Source organism: Raphanus sativus, chromosome 1, assembly GCF_000801105.2.
Source record: "Raphanus sativus cultivar WK10039 chromosome 1, ASM80110v3, whole genome shotgun sequence".
Lineage (NCBI taxonomy): Eukaryota > Viridiplantae > Streptophyta > Magnoliopsida > Brassicales > Brassicaceae > Raphanus > Raphanus sativus.
In genome coordinates, this window is record NC_079511.1 from 22705925 (window position 1) to 22732001 (window position 26077).

A 26077-nucleotide genomic window follows, 5' to 3' on the forward strand; every position below is an offset into this window, starting at 1 on the left:
ATATAATCAAAAATCATTTAATTGACTTCTTAATTAATAATATAGTAGGATACTGTTTTTGAAAGCTTTATGAAGTGTATTCTATATGGCGTAAATAATCATATTATTCACATAAGAATAATTATATTAGTGTTCTATGTTGGTGAACGAAGTTGCAAAAATGTCATATTTTGTGGTAAAGTTTCCATCGAAATATTGGAGAATAAAATGTGTCATAACGTTTTTGTCCTAAGTTTTCATAAAGGTGAGATCATAGTGATAAAGCACAAAAGAAAGAGTACAAGATTTACCATTTTTATCTATGTTTTTAGTTTGACATTTTCATTTTGACTGGACTATGATTTTTGACGTGATTGGCTAGAAAATAGAAGTACATAAATGAGACTGATGTAAGATTTTTATTGTTGTTATTAAGATGATAATAAAAATCTCTAAATTTACTTTCTGATCCAAGTTTTTTCTCTTACTCATACGTGGTAATGAACCAGTGTAGAAGAAAATAGAAAATATCACTTCTCATAACAAACTTTGAAGTTAAGATACTTAAACCATTGTGCATTACATAGAATATGAAAGTCTCTAACACTAAATACAATAGGCATAAACTGAATTTGTTGGACTAATGGAAAACGAAAGTAGATATAAGATATTAAATAAATTATTCATCCAGGTATTTATAATCTCTGATGTAGGTTCTCCGAATAGCTTATAACATTATTCCGCACATTTCTTTACAAAATTCCATCTTAGCGTAACACCTGTACTGATTCCCATCATTGGAGACACAACAATTACAATTAAGTTTATTGTCTTCGCCGCATTTGATTTGCTTACAAGCTTCTTTACCCACACCAAGAACTTGGCCATCAACAACTATATAAACAAAAAAGTAATATATCAATCGGTAGAAAAAAACAATTATCATGGATATTATGATGGGATTACAATGATGAAGATGGTATGTGGTAAAAAAGGAAAACTAGTATCAACGCATACATTCACGACGAGGAAATAAAGTAATCAAGATAATACAAAAGATAACGAACTGTGATGACGACATATTGTTCTTTGTAATATTCTTACGTTACAAACAAGTTTATTTTTTTTTTCTTTTGAATTTTACATTTATTGGTTCGATGGTTGAAATTTGTATTTGAAGTGCAGGTTAATTTATAGATAGGAGTATGTAAACTAGCAGTCATGTCTTGCATGGTGATCCATAAAAATTGTTTTTTTTTCTTGTTTGTCTCTTTTTTCTACGATTGTGTGGTAATTATATTGGTGTTATACCGTTTTCTTTTCCTTTTCAAGTTATTTTTAGAAACATTCAAACTATTGTGTGCTAATCATATTGGAGCAACTTTGGGTGGAAATAAGCATTTAGTTGCATCATTTGCATCTTTAGAATTGAACATAAACCATTTAGATTGAATTAATGGCAAAATCGACGGCTAAAATCTTCCGAGAAATATGTCTTAGATAAATACAAACTGGAAATTCCAAAACTACGCCGCATGAACCGAGCCTATTTGAATAAAGGATACAGACAAAAAAATAAAAACGTTTCTATCCAAACATGAAAATATCGGAAAAATTCTTTCGGAAGGTTTTTGCGATAAAGTGACAAATTTATGAAACAATCTTCTGTAGAAAAAAATTTGGAAAGTTTCCGCAGAAATGTAATCTTCCGCAAAACAGCTATTGGAAAATGTGTACGGAAACACTTGCGTAAAAGAAAAAAAATAATTCTGAAATCTACGAAGAAATCAACGGAGAAAATGAGAACAGAAGAAAGGCATCGAAACGGCCCCTCTCTCCCCCGCCTTAGGGCGGGCATGACCTCTCTCCCCGCCCTAGGGCGGGAATGGCCCCTCTCTTCCCGCCCTAGGGCGGGAACGGCCTATGAGCACGGCCCCTCTCTCCCCGTTCTAGGGTGGGAACGGCCACTCCCTTCCTCTCTCCTTAGTTTAGGGCGGCCACACTTCCTCCTGGCCACCATTAGGCGTCACCATTATGTTCTCCTTTCAATATTGATCGAAATGTCTTTTGTTTCGTCCCAATCAGAGTTTCTGTTGAAGTTTTACGAAGAAAACAAGTAACGCATATTTACTCGTAAACAGTTCAAGTCAAACATTAAGATAATATAGAAAATGGACATCATCGTATACTCGACTTAGTGAACTGATCTGATTTGGTTTGTAAGACCAACAGTATAGAAAATGGACATCAGTCAAATCGCCAACTTCTCCGATGAAAACATAAAAACGCATAAGACATAAAACGTCCCGAAAAAGCCTAAAACATGACGAAAGCCACATAAGATGGTCTATTCAGTTTCAACTAGGAATAAAAGGAAAAGAAGATAAATGTTAAATTTCCGAAGATAAACATTAAGATCGAGAAGATATGGAAAACTTCTGCGGAGAGATAAACTCAAGAGGGCAGAAGGGAAAAAATGTGCAGACCTTGGAGGCATATATAAGGAGAGCCAAGGCAAGAAGCACATGAAGATTTTCTAGAAACTTAGAACTCTCTGCACTTAGAAACCTTAGGCTTTACATTACAAGAAAACATGTCCGTTGCAAGGAAAAAAGGCATCGCAATTCCCTTGAAAAATGCGATTTGCAAGGGAATTGCGAAGAAAATCAAATACTCGAAAATCCTTAGTCACAAATTAAAATCGCTCGCAATTCTTTCGCAAATTTGCAAGGGAAATCATTTCCTCACAAATTTGTGAGAGAATATATTTCCTTGCAAATTTGCGAGACACTCAAATTCCCTTGCAAATTTGCAATAAATTTGCAACAAACAAAAATTCCCTCGCAAATCTTTTGAAAAATATTTTTAAAAATACCAAAAGTACAAAACAGAAACGACAACTATTGAAACTGGTACATAAACCTAACTAAACTTAATCAAAACCTAATAAAAAAACTATTAACCTAAAAGTTAACCACCTGCCTCTTTGCCTCTTCCGCCTCACCACCACTGTTGAGGAAAAATACTCCGGTATCATTTTCCTCCAGATTCCAGGCAGGACCCAGACCTCCGGCTCCCCGCTTACAAAGTACCCCGGGTCCTCACTGAAAGGAACTCGGGAACTCATTAACTACCTTTCGGAACTACTCCAGGAACTACCCTCGGGAACTACTCCTCCCTCGGGGAAATGGAAAACTTCCGACTAGGAGAATCTTTCATATTTCCGAATATGGAAGAATTCCTCTTGCTCAGACCGACAAAGGAGTAATTATATAAGGCGAAACAAAACCCTAAAGAAGGGGATTGACTCATTCATATTCCAACTCATAGAGATTAGACTTAGACGGCTAGAGCTAGGGTTCTTACTCTAAACCTTGTTTTTCCGGCTCTTGGATCTAATAAAACATCTCTTCAAGTCTTGTTATTCATTATTCTACACAAATTCTATACAAATCCATCCGAACTAATCACATCTTATAGCTTATCCTCCGTTCCGTAGTACCTTAAAAAGACTTACACAAAAATCCCCTAACAGTTTGGCGCTAGAAGGAGGGGGGTAATCCAAACTACGTGATGGTGACGGCGAATGAGCAGAACAATCAACCGAAAACCCAAAAGGAGGCCGAGCTTCAAAGAAAATTCGACAGCCTATGATGGTGATCTCTTTCCCCAGAGCTAGAGCCTTGTCTTTCTCCTCCCGAAGCCGAGCAGTCAGACTCTCCACCTCTCTCTTGGAAGGTTGCTCATTCACCATGTCCCCGAGATGGTGAATCTGGGACATTGCCTGCAAACAAACCACGGTGATCATTAACCAACATAGGAAAAAAGGGAGCGGTGTCGTACCTGAAGGAGATCGAATTGGATGGACTCGATGGATTTCGGGATGTCCCCCGCAGGAAAGAAGCATGTGCTGCCCGGGAAAGTTGTAGAGGAGAGATCAGTCAGCACCTTGGACAAGTCTACATGAGGCTGCAGAGAGACCTTTGGGTTGATCCGGAAGCCCGAGTTTTCTTCTTGGAAGCAGAAGGGGATGAGCTGGCAGACGTCTTGCGCTTGCCACTTCTGAGGAATTGAACCTCGTCATCGCCTAAAGCAGTGGCCTTGGGAGTAGGCTTCTTGGCTGAGAGCTTTTCTACGGCTTTGGTGAAGGCATCTAAGGCTTGTTCTCTTGTCGATCCTGACATGTTACCTGAGAAAGACAAGTTAAGAAGTCAAAAACCAAGCAACAAGGGGAAAAGTAACACGAAGAACTTCCCCCAAATGTTGCAACGCTCTAGAGCTTCTTTGCTAATAAGGAACGTGACCTGACTACGCTGCATAAGGAGCCCGAGAACCTGGTCAGCAACCTCCTTTCCTTCTGGTATGGGTGAGCGAGGCACGTCTGAAACAAAGAAAGAAAGCAAGTAAGCATAATGATCGGGAATTTTTAAAAATAGACACAGCAACCTACCCACAACGTGCCAAATATGGGAGAAGCCGGGAAGGTTACAAACGCAAATTTCTCCGCCCATCTACCACTAAAGACCGGATGACGCTTCCTCACACCCTTCTCAATCTACCTAACCAGAGCATTGCCGCTGCGAGGATGGAGATAATACTTGCCTTTCAATCCAGGCAGAGAGGCGACGTAATAGGAATAAAGAACCTCGTTCACGCCTAAGACTAAACCCTCCAAATCGCCTAGGTTTTGGTCGCTATCAGAGCCCTCCAAAATGCTCTGAGAGCTTAGTAGTCAGTGAAAGGATGCGATCTTGGAAGCCTGACTCGAAATACGCCTCATAGATCGGAACTTCGTCAACTCCGAAATCCTGTCGGAAGGACCCGGGATCCGGATGAAGAGTTCTTGATGAAGATGGTACTTCCTCCTCCACTCCTCGACGTCTCTTTTCCCGATCCTAGACACTGGACCCAACAACGGAGATTCTTCGGCTTCATCATCGGAGGAGATGTTCTCGATCTCGTTGAGCCGAGGGCTCTTTGCTTCGGCCGCACGATCAGGGGAGAGGGAAGAGGAGCTCATCGAGTCTAAAGTCCTAGATTTAATCCTACTACCTACGGGGGATGGATCTAGGGTTTTGTTAGAGGAATCACCGGACATGATTAGGAACGATTAAACAAAGGCAAAAGAAGAAAAGAGGAATAGAAACGACGGCTACCTGTTGAGAGTGAGAAGGAATCTCCAAAGAGGGAAGCCGCAGAGAGAATCTTGAGAAGAAATGGCGAAGAAATGAAAGGAAGAGGTTTGATTTTGATCAAATGAAAGAGAGAGAGAGGGAAGAAACCCTAAAGTGATGATCACGTGTCTCAGAGGGATCGCCACGCGATGAAATGAGCGCCAAAAGGGGAAAATCAACCGTCATTGGGCCTAATCACGAAGCCCATTTCGTTCAAATGATCTCATGCGCAAGGCCCGCACGCCTTAAGCTCTTAAAGGGGGTCATTCCTTTCCACTTTTTCCATTAAAGATGATCCGCGGTAAAATTCGAATATTCCGAGAGGTTTAGAAAATTCAAGCCTTAAGTAATCATCTGCTCTAGCCATCAACACGGCCTTGGTCTAAATCAGCATGAAAAATCAAGGCGTCTAAAGCAATCTCCAGCCTAGGAGAAAACTATCAAGGCAAGGTCCAGAAATACAAATTATCCCTTGATTTCAACGATAGAATCAAGGAATAAGGGACAAATTGTTGGGGAAAAATATCTAAGTATTAGTTTCCTCCAGCTTCCGGATAGGCCCTCGACTTCCAGACCGTTGCTTGAGAAGAGATCAGGGTCCAACCCCTGCTATTGGTCCGACCCTTTCAATCGGGCCGACCCATGAAGCAAAATAGAAGTTTTCTGCCTAAGGGGAAACTTTCATTTTCCGATTATGGAAGAGTTCACCCTACTTGAAGCCGACATCTTCAACTATAAAAGGGAAGCCCAAACCCTAGATCAAGGGATCGACTTTCAGAGGCTAAGAGATTAGATTTTAGGCGACTAGAACTAGGATTTATACACCAAACATTGTAGTTGCGAATCATATACTCAATAAACATCTCTTCTAGCCTCGATTTCTTGTCTTTGTTCAAAGTCTTCTAGTGTTCCGTAATACTAAAACGACCCTACACAAAAATACCATAACAGGGTGCACCCTTTTCTCTACCTGATCTGACTCTAGCTCCTATAGAGGAAGCGTATAGGGATGGATATGGTTTCATCTTCATCCTTGACAACAAAGCAGAACCAAAGAGAAATCAAATAAAGAGAGGAAGAGGTGAGAAAATTACCCATGAGAAATTAAGCTTGGAGAGAATCGCCGAAGATCTTGAGAGAAAAGGAAAGTGAAGCATCGATTAGGCGGCCAGCCTGAGAAATTGAAGACAAAACTCTAATTGGATTCCCACGCGCCAGAAAGGGATCCCATGCGAGGGACACACGTCGAAAAAGCTACGGACGCGAACCCCAAGAAAATCATTCATTTCCCTCTGAAACCAGTTGCGGAATCAGAGTTCCAGAAAACTAGTATCAGAGAACCATGAATCTGGATCTTCCCTAGCTGCATAGATCCTAAGGAATATTATTGGAACTCCAAACTACTTCAAGAAAACAAACTCCACATCAGACTCCGGTCCTAAAGAAGACTCGGCTAAAACATGAAGCTACTAAGGGTCCTGCCCAGGGGAAGCCTGCTGACAATGAGCAACTCCGGTTGACTTGAGTGCACAGGTTATTCCCCGAGTTTGACGACGAAATCAAGTAATAAGGGGCAAATTGTTGGGGAAAAATACTATTGTATCAGTTTTCTCTAGGTTCCAAGCTGGACCCAGACCTCAGGGTCCCCGCTTACGAAGTACCCCAGGTCCTCACTGAAAGGAACTCAGGAATTACGCTTCAGAACTACTCCAGGAACTACCCTCGGGAACTACTCCTCCCTCCGAAAATGGAAAACTTCCGACTAGGAGAATCCTCCATATTTCTGAATATGGAAGAATTCCTCTTGCTCAGACCTACAAAGGAGCAGCTATATAAGGCGAAACAAAACCCTAAAGCGGGGGATCAACTCATTCATACTCCAAGACATAGAGATTAGACTTAGACGGCTAGAGCTAGGGTTCTTACTCTAAACCTCGTAATTCCGGCTCTTGGATCTAAAAAAACATATCTTCAAGTCTTGTTATTCATTTTTCTACACAAATTCTACACAAATCCATTCGAACTACTCGCATCTTATAGCTTATACTCCGTTCCATAGTACCCTAAAAAGGACTTACACAAAAATCCCCTAACAACCACCACTGCAACCGCTGCACCACCACCACTGATACAATGGCTGGCCTTGTCTCCTCAACCATCAAGATTGTTCTCCATCCTTCACATTCCTTTACCAAAACAGACAAAATCAGATTCAGAGATAGAGAGGCAAAGAGATAGAAAATGAGAACACATTGATACAAAGAGAACACACCTTCTTCTCCATCCTTCAAGTGTAAACAATTTCCAATTGAGGTTTAAACCGAAAAACCCTTGAAGTGTCGCAGAGACGCCGAGTGCCTAAACCACCTTCCTCTTTGGTGCTGAAAAGATCTTTCCATGCAACTTTGGCCTTGTGCGCAATGGTTGGCGAGCCAGACCATAAGAAGGCACTGCACATACTCGCAATAGTGTTCAAGCAACCCTGCGGCAAGATGAAAGCTGAGCTCCAAAAGTTAATGGTGCTTGTGATTACCAATTTTATTAACTGAAGCCGGCAAGCGAAAGCTATAGCTCGATGGGTCTAAGAAAGGAGCATGCTGCGGATCTGGTCAATGAGAGGTTCATATTCAAGTTTGGTCCAAGCCTTTGTCGTGAGAGGCATGCCCAAATATCTTACAGGGAATGTCCCTGTTAAAAAACCCTGAGCCTGCGCCGCATGAGTCAATAAATTCTGGTTCCTTCCAGCAGCAAAACTGAATGACTTGGAGATATTAATCTGAAGGCCAGATAAACCTGCAAAGCGGTGCATAACTTCTAGAACCCCCTCAAGTGACTTTACACTGCCGTCTGTAAAGATAAGAATGTCATCAGCAAAGCTGAGATGATTGAGCTGAACCTGCTGGCACTGCAGGTAATAGCCGAAATGACCATCTACTGCAGCCTGATTAAACATACCTGAGAGGGCATTATTCACAATGACATAAAGATATGGGGAGAGTGAGCACCCTTGTCTGATTCCACGAGCACTAGTGAAGAAACCTTCAAGCTCTCCGTTGATCGCAAATGAAAAGGATGCTGTGGAGATGCAGAGATAAATCCACCAGATGAATTGACTAGGCAGCCCCATTTCCTGTAGTACCGAAGTGATAAAGCTCCATTTAACAGTGTCCAAAGCCTTTGAGATATCAAGCTTGAGGGTAGCACGATCAGAGATGTTAGACTGATGATAACCTTTGACAAGCTCTGTTTCCAGCAACACATTCTCAAGGAGTAATCTCCCTTCCACAAAGGCGATCTGATTCGGCTCAATGGCTACAGGAAGGAACACCTTAAGTCGATTTGCAAGTATCTTCCAGATTACCTTGTAGAGAAGGTTGCAGCAGGAGATTGGCCTATAGTCTTTCATCGTTTCAGCTGGTGTCTTCTTGGGGATCAGAGCAAGAATAGTGGAGTTAACTCCAGTAGGAAGAAAGCTGAACAGGAAAAAGGATTTGGATCTTCACAACAAACTCCTTTCCAACAACTGGCCAAGCCGCAATGAAGAACTCATTTGTATATCCATCTGGCCCTGGAACCTTTCCATTCGGGAGAGACTTAAGAGCTTGCGTAATTTCTGAGGGGTGATAGGAGAGACCAGTTGAGCATTGTCTTGCGGCGAGCAACGAAAGTGCAGGAGGAACTGAAGATTCTCAGTCGAGATAGGGGTACTTTGGGTAGATTCTGCTTGAAGGAATTTCTGGAAGTAATCTACTGCTTCATTCTCCGGTTTCAGTATATAGCACATTTATGTTGTTTCTAGCTGCATGGTCCTGAACAGCATGATGATACAATGTAGTGTTTTGATCTCCAAGAGCGAGTGATTGGATCCGCGATTTCTGCATGAGAAACGTCTCCTTAATAAGTTCTAATTGATTCCATAACTGGGAGGCTTCCTTCTCTGCTCGGAAGGTAATGGGAGTGGGATTTGAGAGAGCTTGTACCTGACAACTACAGAGATCCTCAAAAGCTTGCTTTGTCCTAGTATGAAGATCACCATAAAGATTCATGTTCAATTCCCGCAGATCAAACTTAAGGCACTTCAATTTCTGATGTAACTTGGTGAGAGCAACTCTAGAATGAAATATGGGACCCGCCTCATCCCATTTACTCTTGATAGTAGATAGAAACTCTCCATGTTCTGTCAAGTAGTTGAAGAACTTGAAAGGCTTGTGCTTTCCTTCGACTTGTTGCTTTAAACGCACCAGACATATAGCATGATCAGAGACTCCGCCGGTTTCAAACCAAGCAAAACACTGAGGATAAACCCAAAGCCAGTGCCCATTTATAAAAGCCCGATCCAATTTCTTGCCAATGGGGTCAGCACCCCTCTTATTCCACCAAGTGAATAAAGCCCTAGTATAGATAAGGTCTGTGAGTGCACAATTTTCTACCAGTTCCTAAAACTGCAACATTCCTTATTGATCACCAAGATAATCATGCATACGATAATGGTCAGTGGAGGATAGAGTGGTGTTATAATTCCCAAGTAGGATCCAAGGTATGCTTATAGGCCTGCTGGGTAGCTCTAATATCATCCCAAAGCTGCCTTCTAGCGGTCGTGAAGTTAGAGCCATAGATGGCAAAGCAGATTAACTGATCACCCACAGCCATTTGGATAGCACAAGAGATGATTTGAGCACTCTTGTGAAGCAGAGTAACAGTCACACTCGGTCCCAGCAGAACCAAATACGCCCTAGACGATGAAAGTCGTAATTTGTGATGACATTCCAACCAGGTAAAGCAGAATTCAAAACCTCCTTGCACTTACTTTAATCCTTGTTTCAGTAAACAGCCAAATAATGGCTTCTCAGAGAACACCCATCTCTTGACAACCGAGTGTTTGTGTGGCCTGTTGAACCTACGCATGTTCTATGCAATGATTAAGGGTTTCGTTTGGGATTTTGTTATATTTCTTGTGGACTAATATTTATTTTTGTCTTTTGAAAAAAAAATTAAAGTGAAAATTTGTTTCATTTTTTTAGAAATTTTATTGACGTGTATTTATTGTATAAATTTTAGAGTCTTGATGTTTAGTACTTCCTAATAATAGTTTAAGTATCGGGAAATATTAATCCCGTGAATATTAGTTGACTGATATTGTAATTTTCCATAAATATTTATCAATATACTTGTTAAATACTAAATATTTTAGTTTAATATTTTATTTATTAACTTTCTTTGATTTTGTGAGAGACATGTGATAAAGTTTATAAATATCACATATGTTCTTGCAAATCCCTCGCAAATTTTCGATAGGTTTGCAACGGAGTTGCAAAAGAAAATCCGTTGCAAAAGAAAATAAAACCCCTGCAAATTTGCGAGAAATTTGTGAGGATTTTATTTTCTCTTGCAATTCCCTTGCAAACCTGTTGCGGATTTGCATGGAAAATTTTCACTCGCAAATTTCCCTTGCAATAGACGTGTTTTCTTGTAGTGTTATTCTCGACAATTCGGTTTCTACGACTTGCACTCATACTAGACTAACTCGCACATGCAGTTCGATCTCTTGTTCCACTCTTTAATTGAAATGTGTTCAGCTTGATTCTCGAAAGGGGTAAGTAGGCAGCCTTTCATAAGGTTCAGTCCAAAATCAACAAAATATTTTCGTATCTTTTTCATATTTTGTTATCGAGCTGAGACTCAATTAGGTTAAAGGTTTTAGATGGATAGAACTAGGGAACTCGCCGACAGATCTTGCGGCCAATGCTTTTATAAAAGGCTGTAGTCTCGCTACGCTTTTACGCTGATTCGAAATAAAGATCAACCTTTTTACAAATTTGTTTTGTTGTCTTTTTATATTTTTGCATTTATTTGATCATTTGTCGTTGGCCTTCGCAGAGAATCCAGATCCTCAAGTAAAACCGAGAATCTTGGTTTTCCTCCATTTAGTAAAATCGATAGTGCGAAATTCAGTTCCCCCCCCCCCCTTGTAAAGAACTCAATATGATACCTTTCTCAATCATAATAAGTAGCTTGGGCATCTTCTTGATCAGTTGTAAACTTTGAGCCTTAAAACTCCTCTTGAAACTGGTTTGATTGATGAAACTTGCTTGTCCTTAAAACCAACTCCAATCATAATTGAGTTAATGAACCTAATCTATTTGCTTATGGGAACTTGTTGTGCTTGTTCATTGTTACTCGCACACACTTGAGTTGGTCTTACCCTTTTTCACCAATCTTTGGCAGTTCAAGTGGTCATCTCTCATTTGGAAGGTTTCCCCATGCCTTTAACCCTACCTTCCTTTCAAGCCATTATTAATTTGATGAGTGACGTCTTTTCTAAAAGCTTAAGATGTGTATAATGCTGAGAGTATTGAGAAGGAAAATGGTTGGTCCTTGTTACTTGCTAACTTTAGGATCTCATGATTGTCTAGCTGTGTTTGATTTTTGAGGGTTGAGAGAAATAGTAAGTGAAAAGAGTGAACTCAAAAATCTGAAAAATAATAGATTATAATTATTGTTTAATGAATTTGATGGTTGGTTGATTAGACTTATTTGTGTAATCTTGATGATAAGTTGAGATAGGCCTAGAGTATTTAGAGTTTGATGATATTTCTTGATCTTGCTATTTAATTTGATTTTTTAAGGATATAACATTGATGGCTTTGAAAAGTATCTTTTGGAAATGAGCTCCCACCTTCACACTTCTTCCTCACCTTGTTTTTGAAAATTTACTTGTGTACAAGTAAATGACAAGTTTTGGGGAGTTGAATCTTGTGTTTTCATTGAATTGAACACCCATTATTGTGCATTGGTAATTTAGATTAACATTTAGTTATCATTAGGATGCATTTCCATACATATGTCCGTACCAGGTGTTGGAGTATCCCTTTGGAGTTTTGGAGGTGTTTGGAGCTATCTTGGGTCAAAAAGTGAAGATTGAGCTTTGGGTGAGCCAAAGAAACGGCATACCGCAGACTAAAATTGTGGACGAAAACAGTCTGTGGAATGAGGGCAGTGTGGTCGGGTTTGAAATGGACGCAGACACCGACCGCGGACTAGACTTGTCTGCGGATTCCGGGCAGTGAGTTCGAGTTTAACAAGGGCCGTACTATGTACTACGACCATAGACGAGAGCTGTCCGAGGATTCCAGGCAGTGTAGTTGGATCAATTGTGCTCGACTGCGGACAATGGCCACAGACCAAACCCGCTCGCGGTTGATCTAAAGCAACCAACCAGTGTCGGCCTTATAATGTTAACTTTTGATTTATGGGAATCTGTATTAAATGTTTCATCATGTATGATTCAGAGCCGATGCTGTATCCTTTTGTTGCATTTAACACTTGAAAAAGTATTAATAAAAACATGTTCTTATTTCTCAAGAGTAAAAGTTTGTACTTTTTTCTTGGTTTGATTTTTATATTTTAGTAAACAGAGTTTTTGACACTAATCTTTCATTTTATTTTTAGACAACAACTTCCACTTATATTGATGCCGCAATATATTTCAACTTCCATTTTTATTATATTACATTATATTAGTACTAAGGAAATACATTTAATAAAAAAATTAATGATGGTACAAATAAAAATATCACACTTGAAATAAGTCTTGATTTATATTTTAATAAATAAAATAACGAATCAAATATTAGTTTGTTAAGAGTTCCGATTTTGTAGGAGTTGATGGTTAACTTAGCAATGACATATTATTAAGCATATTTTTAGTAATAAATGAATGATAAATTATTTTTAGTTCGAGTTCATTTTTTTTAAATCACACATGAATCAAAGTTGTGACTTCTATTTTAATATATATGATTTTATATTTTATGAAAATTAAATTTGTAATATTATCAATTTAATATAGTTTTATCAATTTATATAATTTTATCATATTTTATATAATAATTTTAATATGATTGATTATGATTATAAAATAGATAAAAGTAGGATATAATTTTTATTTTTTATTTTATAAATAATAAATGAATATATATTAATGCATAATAATAGTTATTAACGAAATTATTGAAAATATTTACATAAAGTTTTTGAAAATTAAGATATTTTTAAAATATTTAGATCAACATGATAATTTTCTTTTAATATGATTAATTGTGATTATATAATAGATAAAAAGGGGATATAATATTTATAAACAATAACTGAATATATTAATGTATAATACTATTTCAAAACTAATCACAAAATTAGTGAAAATATTTACATACAATTTTTGAAAATTAAGATTTTGTTAAGATCTTTTTAACTGATTTTTCGAAATTTCAATATATATATAAAATATTAGTCTAATTAAAATACAAGATATTAAAGTAGTTCAAAAATTATATATTAATAGTCTTATTAAAATACACTTAATAAAATTTCCTAAAGATGGTCCAACTTAAATATCACACATGAAATGAAGTTGTGACTTCTATTTTAATATAATAGACTAGATTCTGATCCGCCCTTCAAAGGGCGGATATATTTTTGTTTTTAGTTTAACTTTTTAGCAATTTAATTTTTATATTTGTATTTTTAATCATATTTGTGTCTTTTGTAATCATATTTGTGTATACTATTTTTTAAAAAAAAATATTAGTAAGAAGTTTTGATAATTGTATTAAATTTGTGATGTTGCATAACTATACACTTATACCCAATTTTTTGTTTAAATCGGATCTAGACCTGCAGTTAAACTGATAAACCCAACAATCTGGTTTGTAATTTGGTTGTGTTTTAGGAAAAAAATATTATTTAATAATCCGGAATAACTCAAAACCGGTTACCAGTTGAACTATTGGTTGCACCAATACGTAATTTTTAATTATTAGCGCATATGATTTTTAGTTGTATTATTAGATCTTTTGTATTCTAATTAGGAAGTTGGACTTTTTATTTTTGTTATGAAATAAGATTATACAATCTTGTGGATCATGAAACTATTAACAAAGTTAATTGTTGTGATTTGGCATTAGTTTATTTTGTTATCAGTTATCTATTATAATATTTATGTTTTATATTTAGATTATTTTAGATTTAAAATTTAATTTTCTTATTCACATTAGACATTAATAATACTTAAAGATTTTCAGTTTAAGATATAACTCGTAAACTGAAATTTTCTTCTGCTAGTTTAGGATATAACTCGTATAACACATAAGATGCTGCTAGATTTTGATCCGCGCTTTCAAAGCGTGGAATTATTTTCGAAACATTTCAAAATTTATTTGATATAAATATGTATTCTTATACATTTAGATTTATAAATGAAATGTTATAATGAGTATTTTAAAATCCGACCCGGCCTGCAGTTAAATTGACAAATTGTGTGGTCTCGTATGTAGTTCAGTTTAGTTTAAAAAATATTATTTAAAAATCCTGTAAAACCCGTAAAAACAACTAAAACCCGGGATCTGGCTACCGGTTGAACTGATAGATGATCCAATATGAAATTCGGTTTGCCTTAAATTATTATAGTCAAATTAAATTTTCATCTTGTTGTAAGGGTAATAGATCAATATTCGAGAGGATGCATACTAAAAATGAAATATATTTGAGCATGAATAATTTGTATATGTTTATCATAATTTAATGATTTATGTTTGTAAATATAATTTTCATTTATTTAATTAGTTTAATTTTGATAAATATATTTTGTGTGTTTGAATAACCCGTAAAAATATATTCATAAAAATATCAAGTAACATGTTTCATCGTGTTTTAAATATTAATAGTATCGAACTATTAATATTTTTTATCATATATATATATATATATATTTATGTATATGTATATCTAATTTAATAAAAATTATATTTTTATGTATTTAGTGAGGGTTTTGAAGAAATTTTTTTTTTTGCATTTGGATTAATATATAGTTGTATATATACGAATTAATAGACATGTATAATTATTTATTACATTAATAAATAAAATATAATGTATTTTTATTGAAATTTCGTATTTATATAAATTAAATTCATTAGTTTAAAAATAATAGATTAGTTAGTTAGTTCCTTAATTTTAGGCATGATGTATATCTAATTGCAATTAAATTAGATATATGAATATATGAATAGAAATAATAGGGAAGATAACTAAATTATATATATAAATATATGAAGAGAAATAATAGGACCAACCTAGACTTTTTTTGATAGTCCAAAAAGTATTCGATAAATATTGCTCCTGTTTTAATAGTATTGATTTCTTTACCAGCATCATTTAAGTATTTAAACGACCATCCTTTTGTTCTTCGTTCAACTTTCTCAATAATGTAGTGAAATATTTCCTTCTTATTCCGGCCAATATGTTCAGGAAGTTCCAAATATTTCCCATTGCCTCCATCATTATGGATCTGAAGAATTTCCCTGATATGTGTAACATGATCTTCTACTTTACTCCCAAAGGTAATTGCTGACTTATGATAGTTGAGAGCTTGCCCTGAAACTTCTTCGTAAGTAGACATTATGCTCTTTAAAGTTCTACACAATCGTGGATGAGCATGGCAAAAGAATAATGCATCATCTGCAAAGAGAAGGTGGTTATCGTTGGCCCTGTAACACTTATCTTCATACCTTTCAACTTATTTTGAGAAGTTGCAGATGATAAGAGATGGCTGAGAACTTCAGTGCAAAGGATAAACATATAAGGAGAAAGAGAGTCTCCTTGTCTGATACCTCTACTTCTACCACGTGGTACACCATTTACGGAAGTAGCAAAGGTGACTATTTCAACACATTGCATAATCCATTTTGTCTAAATATCTGCGAAGCCCATATGCCTCATAGTGTCCCAAAAAAAGAACCATTCCAGGCGATCATAAGCCTTTGAAATATCAGTTTTGACAGTCATATAAGACTTAGTCCATCGCTTCCTTGACTTGAAAGAGTGCAGCATTTCCTGACCAATAATGACCTTAATATTTCTGCACGGAATAAACACAACCTGAGTATCTGAAATGATAGAAGACAAGTGCGGTTGTAGACGTCCCACCAAAATCTTGGAAATGATTTTGTAACTGATATTGCACAAGGCAATATCGAGGAAATCACTCATAGTTCTTGGAACTTCTATCTTTTGGATCAAACAAATATTAGTTTGATTGTGCTTAGGATCCAATGCTTGAGTCCTGAAAAAGTTCTGAACTTCAGCTATAACAGATTCCTTTATTGTTGGCCAGAGTTGTTGATAGAATGCTTATGTAAAGCCATCAGGTCCAGGGGCTCTATACAGGCCAATATCAAAAGCCGTTGTTTTTATTTCTTCTTCACTGGCCTTTCTTGTTAAGTCAGCATTATTTTCAGCAGTCACCCTTCTGTGAAAATTTTGAAAAACAGAGGAACAATCAGTTGCATTGTTGTGTGTAGAAATGAAGATGCTATTGAACTAAACGTAGTTGCAAGTTTTAGACTTGAACACATATTCTCGAAGCAAGGCTTTCTTTAGGTTTAAAAGAAAACATGTTTTACGGTTACTTTTAACATTAATTTGAGAAAGTCAATTTATTTATGAAAAATATAAAAGAAATTTACTACTATTTTTTCTGTTTTATATGAGAAGTGTGGTCTTCGATCCACTTCCAGCTGATCGGCTTATTGGGCTTTAGCTCAAGAAAACAGAAGCTTTGGATGGGTCGGATGATTAAATGAAAGGCCTATACGCGAGGAGTACACGTGAACTGCGTTGTAGCGGATTAAAACTCGTGTAACAACCTTCTTCTTCTTCGATCTGATATAAGACGAGGAGAAGGAGAGTTAAGTGAGGTAGCTTGATTCCAAAACACTTCTGTAAACTCGTAGAGAGAGAGAGAGAGAGAGGGAGATCTAGTGGTTTACCAGGTACCATCCTGAAGGAGATGTACCTCGTCGTTTGACAGGAAACTCTAAAACGTTGTGCGTGTTGTTTCTTCCGCTTTTCTTGTTAGCTCATTGATCTTGTTACGAGTCGCGAACCTGCACGAGAACAATCGAGTGAGTCAATCGATAAGAGAGAGAGAGATATATAGATCGTTATCTTCTACAATCGGTATCAGACCACGGTTCAGATCAGCTGGTGAATCGCGTGAAGATTTGGAGCCAAGATCAACGGGAGGGAGAAGCAAACAGATCGTACGATCGATCCGATTCAACAACAAAGATCTACTCAGCCTAAGGAAGACTTTCTATCTTTGAAAGATCTAGAATCATTAGACCTTGTACGATAAGGAACGTGAGGAGTTGAGAAGTTGTTGTACTGTGAGTTTGCTCTTTGTTATCTGCAAGTCACATGAGAAGGAAGATTCAGAAGTACGCAATGGAACCAACTCGAGGAAAGTTCGAGATTGCGAAATTTGATGGAAAAGGAGACTTCGGACTATGGAAGTTTATGATGCTGGCACAATTGGAGATTCAAGGCCTGTTATCAGTTCTTGAGGAAGAGACTCCTACGACGTCAGATCTGGGGAAGCAAGTAGATGGAGACGATGTGATGTTCGACAAGAAAAGATCAGAGAAAGATCTACGAGTTAAGAGTCTTCTCAGTACATGTCTCCCAGACGTAATTCTGAGGAAGATCATGAACGAGTCGACGGCATTAGGAATGTGGAAGGCTCTTGAAAGAGACTATCAGACTAAGTCACTACCGAATCAAATCTACTTGAAGAAAAAGTTTTCTTGCTTCAATATGGAGGAGGACAAGTTGATGGAAGAAAACTTTGACTTGTTTCTGAAGCTGGTTGCAGATTTGGCAAGCATAAAGATTGATATCTCTGACGAGGATCAAGCGATTCAACTACTGTCATGGCTGCCCCCGCCATATGAGCAGTTGGTCCATACACTTCAGTATGGAACAGGCAAAGACACGTTAGCTGTGAGTGAGGTAATGGCTTCTGCTTACTCAAAGGAGGTGGAGTTAAAGCAGAAAGGAGTGGGGGCGAAAGGGCGACAGTCTGAGGGTCTCTACACGGAATCAAGAGGAAGGCTTAACAATAGAGGTGAATCGGGAAATGGCAAGAAATGAAACAACAAGTTCAAAGGAAGATCGAGGTCCAAGTCAAGAGGGAGATCGTCAGGAAATCAAGACAAGACTTGCTGGGTATGTGGTAGTGACTCACACTGGAAAAGAGACTGCACAGAGAAGAACAAGAATCATCAAAGAAACATGGGGTGCTTAAGGAAAGAGTTTATATGGAGCAGCCGGAAGGTTATATCAGGAAGGGGAAAGAGGACATGGTTTGTCTCTTGAGGAAATCCCTTTACGGATTGAAGCAGTCGCTAAGGGAGTGGAATTATAGGTTTCACACATATATGATCAAGGTGGGGTACAAGAGAAGCGAGTATGATCCATGCGTGTACTTAAAGGGATCAGAAGTCGAGGACATGGTCTACATATTGCTATACGTGGACGACATGTTAATCGTCTAAGGAAATGAGGAAGATTCAAGATTTGAAGGATCAATTAAGCGTGGAGTTCGAGATGAAGGATCTAGGAGCAGCGAGACGGATCCTAGGAATGGATATTATCAGGAACAGACGCGAGAATACATTGCTACTATCACAGAATGAGTATCTTGCCAAGGTCCTAAGGACGTTTGGTATGAGTGACTGCAAAGCAGTGAGTACACCACTTGGTTCGCATTTCAAGCTACAAGCTGTTCCTAAACCTAAGGAGCTAGAAGAAGCAAAGGCAATGGAGGTTGTACCTTACTCTAGTGCGGTAGGGAGCTTGATGTATGCGATGGTTGGTTCGCGTCCAGATCTTGCCTATGTAGTGGGTCTCGTGTGCAAATACATGAGCAAACCTAGAAGGGAACATTGGTCAGCAGCCAAATGGATAATGAGATACATTAAGGGAGCAATGAGATTAAACTTAACCTTCAAAAGAGGAAAGGACTTCAAGGTTAGAGGGTACTATGACGCGGATTATGCTACAGATAAAGATCGCAGCAGGTCCATTACTGGTTACGTCTTCACGGTGGGAGGCAACACTGTAAGCTGGAGGTCTTCACTGCAAAAGGTGGTTGCCCTGTCAACAACAGAAGCAGAATACATGGCATTATCGGAGGCAGTGAGAGAGGGAATTTGGTAAAAAGCATATGTGAAGAGCTAAAGCTAAATGAAGGAACAGTGGAGATAAACTGTGATTCTCAGAGTGCGATCTACCTAGCTAGAAACTTTGTCTACAGAGAGAAGACGAAGCACATTGCAACAAAGTACAATTTCATCAGAGACGTTATAGTAGAAGGAATAGTTGAAGTTCTAAAGATTCATACATCAGTTAATCCGGCTGATATGTTGATGAAGACATTACCTGGAGAGAAGTTTGAAGGATGCTTAGCGAAGCTGAGCGTCATTGAAGCGTAAGAAGCTCGGGAGCGTCGTCGATCTTTGGAACTGAGAAGGTTGGCCAGGAAGGAAGCATCTCGGAAGTCAGATGAGATGGAGAAGGGGATTAAGATCAGAGGTTGATCTTAATCAGAAGAGGTTCGAAGTGAGGACAAAAGAACCGGAGCCAGGAACGGTACCACTACGAGGATGGAGCAGATCGAGAGTGATCGACGATTAGGGTTTCCGACAGCGGAGAGAGAAGATGAATCGAGACCAATGTGGAGATTGTGAGAAGTGTGGTCTTCGATCCACTTCCAGCTGATCAGCTTATTGGGCTTTAGCTCAAGAGGAAACCCGAACATAAGCTTTAGATGGGCCGGGTGATTAAATGAAAGGCCCATACGCAAGGAGTATACGTGAACTGCGTTGTAGCGGATTAAAACTCGTGTAACAACCTTCTTCTTCTTCGATCTGATATAAGACGAGGAGAAGGAGAGTTGAGTGAGATAGCTTGATTCCAAAACATTTCTATAAATTCGTAGAGAGAGAGATCTAGTGGATTACCAGATACCGTTCTGAAGGAGATGTACCTCGTCGTTTGACAGGGAACTCTAAAACGTTGTGCGTGTTGTTGCTTCCGCTTTTCTTCGCTTATCTTGTTAGTTCATTGATCTTGTTATGGAGTCGCGAACCTGGACGAGAACAATCGAGTGACCGATAAGAGAGAGAGATAGATCGTTATCTTCTACATTTTATGGTAGAGATGTATTTTAGAAGTTTTTTTTTATTTACCCGATTTAGCACATACATCATCAACTGTCATCAGTTCATGTCAACCCTAAAACTACGGTCGAATCAGAACCGTTAGATCTAACTTCGAGGACGTAACAGGGCCCCACGTTCCCACCACTTCTCGTTCAGACCTAAGCCTTAAACCCTCCGAATCTACACAACACACTCTCCTCTCTCTCTCTCTCCCTCTCCGCCTCCATTATCTTCGAAAGACCAAATCCAATCCTCTCTCTCTCTGTTTCCACCAGTAATAGAGAAGAAAGCTTTCTTCTATTCAACAAAAGAGATAGAGAGAGAGATCTTGAAGATGCAGACAACAAACAACGGTCCAGATTCGTCATCAGCCGCAACGACGCCACCGTTGCAGCAATCCACTCCACCCCCGCAGCAGCAACACCAACAACAACAGTGGCAACAACAACAACAGCAACAATGGATGGCGGCGATGCAGTACCCGGCGGCGGCTATGGCGATGATGCAGCAGCAACAGATGATGATGTACCCTCACCAGTACGCTCCCTACGGTCAAGGTCACTACCAGCAGCATCCTCAGTTTCAATACGCTGCGTATCAGCAACAACAGCAGCAGCAGCAGCAGAATCACCAGCAGCGCGGTGGATCTGGCGGAGATGATGTGAAGACTCTCTGGGTTGGGGATCTTCTTCACTGGATGGACGAGAATTATCTCCATACCTGTTTCTCTCACACCAACGAGGTTTTTACCATTCTTCTTTAATCTTTCTTGTTCTCTGTGATGATATTGTTCAGATCGGTTTGGTTTAATTGTTGAATCTTTTTATTATCTGACATTGAAAGTGATAGATGTAACATCATCCATTACCAGATCTGAGTAACATACAAGCCAGCCATATGGTTGACTTTTAATGTCATGTAGAACTAGCGCTGGCCATTCGGTTTTCGGTTTGGTTTTCGGTTTGGTTAACGGTTAAAATGTTTGGGTTGGGTGTCTAGAACCGGTTTAGTAACAATTTTTGGTTTCGGATCAAGTTTTTTTTTAGGAATAGTTCAAGTTTGGTTGGAGTTGAAAGCCAAAAAAAAACAAAAACCCGAAAAACCGAAGACACTATTTGGATAATTCTGGTTTTTTTCGGTTTTCGATTCGGTTTCGGTTTTTTAGTAATATGCCCAGGACTATGTAGAACTACGTTGACCTTTAAAAGAACAACTTTAAAGTCAAGTTTTTTTTTCTTTCTTTTAGCTTTTCCGACATTGGTTTCATATTCTGTCTGGTTTCTTGTTTTGTAATGTTTCAGGTTTCTTCTGTGAAAGTCATAAGAAACAAGCAAACTTCTCAGTCAGAAGGGTATGGGTTTGTTGAATTCCTTTCACGTTCAGCAGCTGAGGAAGTTCTTCAGAGCTACAGCGGTGTAACAATGCCCAACGCAGAGCAGCCTTTCCGTTTGAACTGGGCGTCTTTCAGTACCGGTGAGAAGAGAGCATCAGAGAACGGCGGTCCAGACCTGTCGATATTCGTAGGAGACTTGGCTCCAGATGTCACTGATGCTACACTGCTCGAGACCTTTGCTGGATACCAATCTGTCAAAGGTGCAAAAGTTGTGATCGATTCCAACACTGGGCGTTCCAAGGGTTATGGGTTTGTCAGGTTTGGTGATGAGAACGAGAGGTCAAGGGCGTTGACTGAGATGAACGGTGCTTTCTGCTCGAGCAGGCAGATGCGTGTTGGTATTGCAACGCCTAAAAGAGCTGCTGCTTACGGCCAACAGAATGGTTCACAAGGTAAAACGTTTAGTTCATTGTCCACTAGAATAGCATTTGTAATGATTTGTTAATGTTTTAATTGAATTTAGCTCTGACACTTGCTGGTGGACATGGAGGAAATGGTTCAATGTCTGATGGGGACTCAAACAACTCAACAGTGAGTTCTCGTAGCTATTTTTATGCTAACAACAGTATTACCTCACTGCTCATTCTCTTTTTTATTACATTACAGATATTTGTTGGTGGACTTGATGCTGATGTCACTGAAGAGGACCTCATGCAACCTTTCTCCCAGTTTGGGGAGGTTGTTTCGGTGAAGATCCCTGTAGGAAAAGGATGCGGTTTTGTCCAATTTGGTAACAGGTATGAACATAGTTCTCTGCTTACTCATCAGTAGCGTGGGACTTCGCTAATGTGACGTGACATTGGTTTTTTGACAGGCAGAGTGCTGAAGAAGCCATTGGGAACTTGAACGGGACAGTCATTGGGAAAAACACTGTCCGGCTATCTTGGGGAAGAAGCCCAAACAGACAGGTACAAAGAAATCTTTAGTTGGATTAGTGTTGTTTTTGCCTTGATGGAACCTTATATGCAATTCGGTTCAGGTCAAACTTAGTTTTAAGGGTTCTTTTGGGTTGCTGCAACTCGGTTCAGGTCAAACTTAGTTTTAATGTTCTTTTGGGTCTTTTTTTCTTTCTGTCTCCATAGAGTGGATAGATTTTTCTTAAAGCCAAAGTCAGTAGTTGACAATGGATAGTAGGTGCACTGCGGGCCATAGAGACCTAGTGGAACCTTCCCGTGTTGACTATTTTGATTCGCATATCTAATGCTTGTCCCACTTGTTATCTCCCTGAACAGTATCCAATATCTGAAGCAATAGTGATTAGATTTGTTTCTTGAGATTTTATATTCTCTTATATCTTTTAAGGTTGACTTAGTTTCATTTTTGTCTTTAGTCTCCATTAGTTGCTGTAACCAATGGACAAGAATGTCCTGGCCAACACTAATCAAGAAATGATTTAGATCTTCATTAGACGCACCAACTATGTAGCTAATGCCCTTGATGTTTATCTATTCTATTTACTAATCTTTGTTAACTTGGGACTCTTTAAAATGACAGTGGAGAGGAGACTCGGGCCACCAATGGAACGGAGGGTACTCAAGAGGACAAGGTTACAACAACGGATATGCTAACCAGGACTCAAACATGTATGCTACTGAAGCGGCTGCTGTCCCTGGAGCTTCTTAAGAGTGTTGGTCATGTCACTATCATAAAAGAAAACCGTGAGTCCTGGACTTGCGGGAACTGTTCTCTAAAACAAGCCATCGGAATGTCAAAGCAATCCGATGGTTAGTTGTTGGTTCAGAGGTTAGCTCACAACAACAAAACTAAAAAAAACCTCTAGTGTCAAAAGAGGGTTTTGTATCCTGGATTTGAACTTTTTGCTTATTTTGCTGTCTCAGTCTCTGTCAAAACTTTGGGGTTGTCTTAAACTTGAATTTTTTTTCTCAGCTTTTTTAAGTTTATTTTTCATATTTACCAAGACTTCCTCAAAATCAAGAGCCTGGTTCACTAATTTACCAAATTGTTTGGATCGTTAGGTAAGTTCTTAACTTTATATTTTGAGTTATATTTTGTTCATTTTATATTAGAATAAAAACTTATTTTAGAAACTTTTGAAAACAATCAAAATAAGAACTTATCTCCCAACTGTAATTTATTCTAAAATAAAATCTGGAATAAGAAATGCTTTAATCTCATTTCATTTTCATTCCAATAAAATAAATAGTATTACTTCTTAAATATGGTTTTACTTAGTAAGTAGAGTAATATTTTTAAAATTTTTATTTTGTTTCTTTATTCCAAGTAGAATAGGATTGGAATAAATAAAACTCTACTAAACCGTTAGAGATTGAGCTTAAATTGGAAATGCTCTTGAAAACATTTGTTTGATTTTATTAAATTTGATACATTTTTTTCTTAAAGGCACAAGCCGTATTCAAAGTTGAAACTCTCTCTGACCCCACAAAATGAAATGCACAACAAAGATGAAATGATGAATTTGGAACAAGAAGACTAATCTTCCCCAAAAATACCGGAGTTTTGGATTAAACGTTTTGAAGGAATAACCGAATAAACTGGAGCATTGCTGTCCTCTGTTTACAGAGCATCGATCAATGGTTTCTAAATCAAAAGGGTCTGTTGTAAAGGCCAAGCAATGATTTTTCTCTGTCTTCAACTCGTTTCCTAGCAGCTTCTCTCGCCCTCAACGCAGCTTTCTCTTCTGCAGATACTTTCTTGGGTTTCTCATCTATTCTCTTTCTCTTGTTGTTGCCAATCTCAACAGATGAGGCAGCTCCTTTCACATTTCTTTTCGGGTTGAAAGTAGCCGAGACAACCCTCCCAGGTGGCTTCGCGGTACTTGGTCCAGCTTCCGAAGAAGGCACGGGCTTTTTAACGAGAGGCATTTTAGTGTCTTTATCTGATGAAGTTTTAACCGTAGCGTAAGCCTCGTCTTGTGTCACCCAACGTCCTGTTATCATTACCAGTGTAAGTCTCTACACAAACAAACTGTACGTCTGAAAGCAAAGAAAGTTTGCGATTACATACCTATCGAGTCATTGTAATAGAATACAGACTTTGAATCATAGTGGAGACCATTGATCTGGTTGTAATAATAGCCCGAAGCAGCGTCAAGAACCCAATCTGCCGTTAAAAAAGATATGATTACCACATGAGACGAAAAATACATATCTAAGAGCTAAGAAAAGTAGCAAACAAAAAGGTGAAAGAACCTGAAGAGTGACTCAAAAGAGGCAACCATTTTCGCTCACTGGTGATGATTCAACTATAGAGTAGTTAAAGGCAATTAAAACTTATACGTAGTCAAAAAGGTCTTTTTGCAAACTGTGCAAGACGACAATGGAAGAATCAGAGGTTGCATTGATTTATTGAAGGCAGTTCAGTTTCCATGGATCAGTAAACAAGCGTTTAAAAAGAATAAGCAGCAGCTTATTATGATAGCTAAAGCAAAAACCATACTACAAAATACTATGTTGCAATCATACTTGGTTGGTTGAAGGCAACTCACATATCCAATATCATGGATCTTTGAAAATATTGGCAGCTTATTGTAACCTCAGAATCATAGGTATATATAAGAAACAGATACAAAGCCAAAGAAACAACCAGTGAACTTAAGAGCGCGATAAGAGAGATGATACTTACCGTGTGTACCATCCTCGGGTGCACCGTTCGCTTTGGCAACTTCATGAGCAGTTGCTACGTCTTTCTGATAGCTACGAGTTGCTTTCTGAAACAAAAATACAATCGAATCAATAACTATTTGATAGACAAAGAAACACAGCAAGATAATTGAACTAGTTACAGCTTCGATCTGTTGAAGGAGTTTCTCGTTTTTCTTGAGCTCTTTGTCTTTAGCAGCGCTCTTCTCACGCATATCAGTGAGCTTCTTCTCGACACATTCACGGTGGTGTTTACCAAGCTCATGGTTTCTAATACTTGTCGCGTTGTTCTGAGTCCATATCTTACAGAACTCGCACCACTTCTTCCCTTGGCTTACCCAATACTACAAGAAAACACAAACTCAGATCAAATTCGATTTGGAAACACAAGACAAGCATAGAAGAGACAACGATTTGTAATCAAAACACGATTTGTAATCAAAATTCGAATAGATTCGTAAAACAGAAATCAATCAAGAAAAGATGCAAAATCTTTTAGGGTTTTGAATTACCTCAGTCATGGTTGTCGATGGGGAGGGAGATGAAGAACGACTCTGAGTTCAAGAATCCAATTGAGAGAGAGAGATTAGAAACCCTAATCCCCTAATCGAAACCTAGACAGAGAGAGAAGACAATAATGAGATTTGGGGGAAAGAAATTAATCAGTTTGGGTTTTACTATTTATTTCAATCAATTGAACCGGTCTTGGTACGAATAAATGAATTTGGTTTATCGAACCGGTCTCGGTTTGATGTTGTTTTACAGAAGCGAAATATTGGGCTTTTTAATCGATTTTAATTTTAGTTGAGCCTATAAATATATCACTTGACCGCAAGCGTCCTCCTCACTTTG

General features: G+C 38.3%; 3 protein-coding genes across 20 annotated transcripts; 1 reads left to right on the top strand and 2 right to left on the bottom strand.

Annotated features, from left to right (window-relative positions):
- Positions 1–513: 513 nt before the first annotated feature.
- On the bottom strand, positions 514–20381 carry LOC108862380 (EMBRYO SURROUNDING FACTOR 1-like protein 8). 17 transcript variants are annotated; one of them, XR_008935216.1, is made up of 9 exons: positions 20240–20377; positions 20012–20139; positions 19431–19918; positions 18995–19145; positions 18823–18921; positions 16979–17095; positions 16676–16871; positions 16137–16458; positions 15274–16068 (listed from the first exon to the last, which is right to left on the bottom strand). XR_008935216.1 is itself a non-coding variant. In XM_056987999.1 (5 exons), exons 4-5 carry the CDS (start codon positions 1058–1060, stop codon positions 707–709), a joined length of 231 nt encoding a protein of 76 aa, XP_056843979.1. In that variant the 5' UTR covers positions 1061–3763; positions 3823–4168; positions 4284–4360; positions 4430–12899; the 3' UTR covers positions 514–706. The 17 variants fall into 17 exon arrangements, 1 of the variants encoding a protein (XP_056843979.1); XR_008935215.1 differs by having other exon boundaries at positions 15274–16458; positions 20256–20381; XR_008935217.1 differs by having other exon boundaries at positions 15274–16458; positions 18995–19127.
- Positions 20382–20404: 23 nt separating this feature from the next.
- Positions 20405–23519, top strand: LOC108806620 (polyadenylate-binding protein RBP47A). The gene is made up of 6 exons (XM_018578782.2): positions 20405–20954; positions 21514–21997; positions 22069–22136; positions 22212–22342; positions 22420–22513; positions 23100–23519. Exons 1-6 carry the CDS (start codon positions 20547–20549, stop codon positions 23226–23228), a joined length of 1314 nt encoding a protein of 437 aa, XP_018434284.2. The 5' UTR covers positions 20405–20546; the 3' UTR covers positions 23229–23519.
- Positions 23520–23910: 391 nt separating this feature from the next.
- Positions 23911–25894, bottom strand: LOC108854109 (zinc finger protein ZOP1). Of its 2 annotated transcripts, XR_008935211.1 has the most exons (6): positions 25738–25894; positions 25369–25569; positions 25209–25293; positions 24776–24828; positions 24591–24686; positions 24471–24513 (listed from the first exon to the last, which is right to left on the bottom strand). XR_008935211.1 is itself a non-coding variant. In XM_018627619.2 (5 exons), exons 1-5 carry the CDS (start codon positions 25744–25746, stop codon positions 24170–24172), a joined length of 735 nt encoding a protein of 244 aa, XP_018483121.1. In that variant the 5' UTR covers positions 25747–25894; the 3' UTR covers positions 23911–24169. The 2 variants fall into 2 exon arrangements, 1 of the variants encoding a protein (XP_018483121.1); XM_018627619.2 differs by lacking the exon at positions 24776–24828 and having other exon boundaries at positions 23911–24513.
- Positions 25895–26077: the final 183 nt, after the last annotated feature.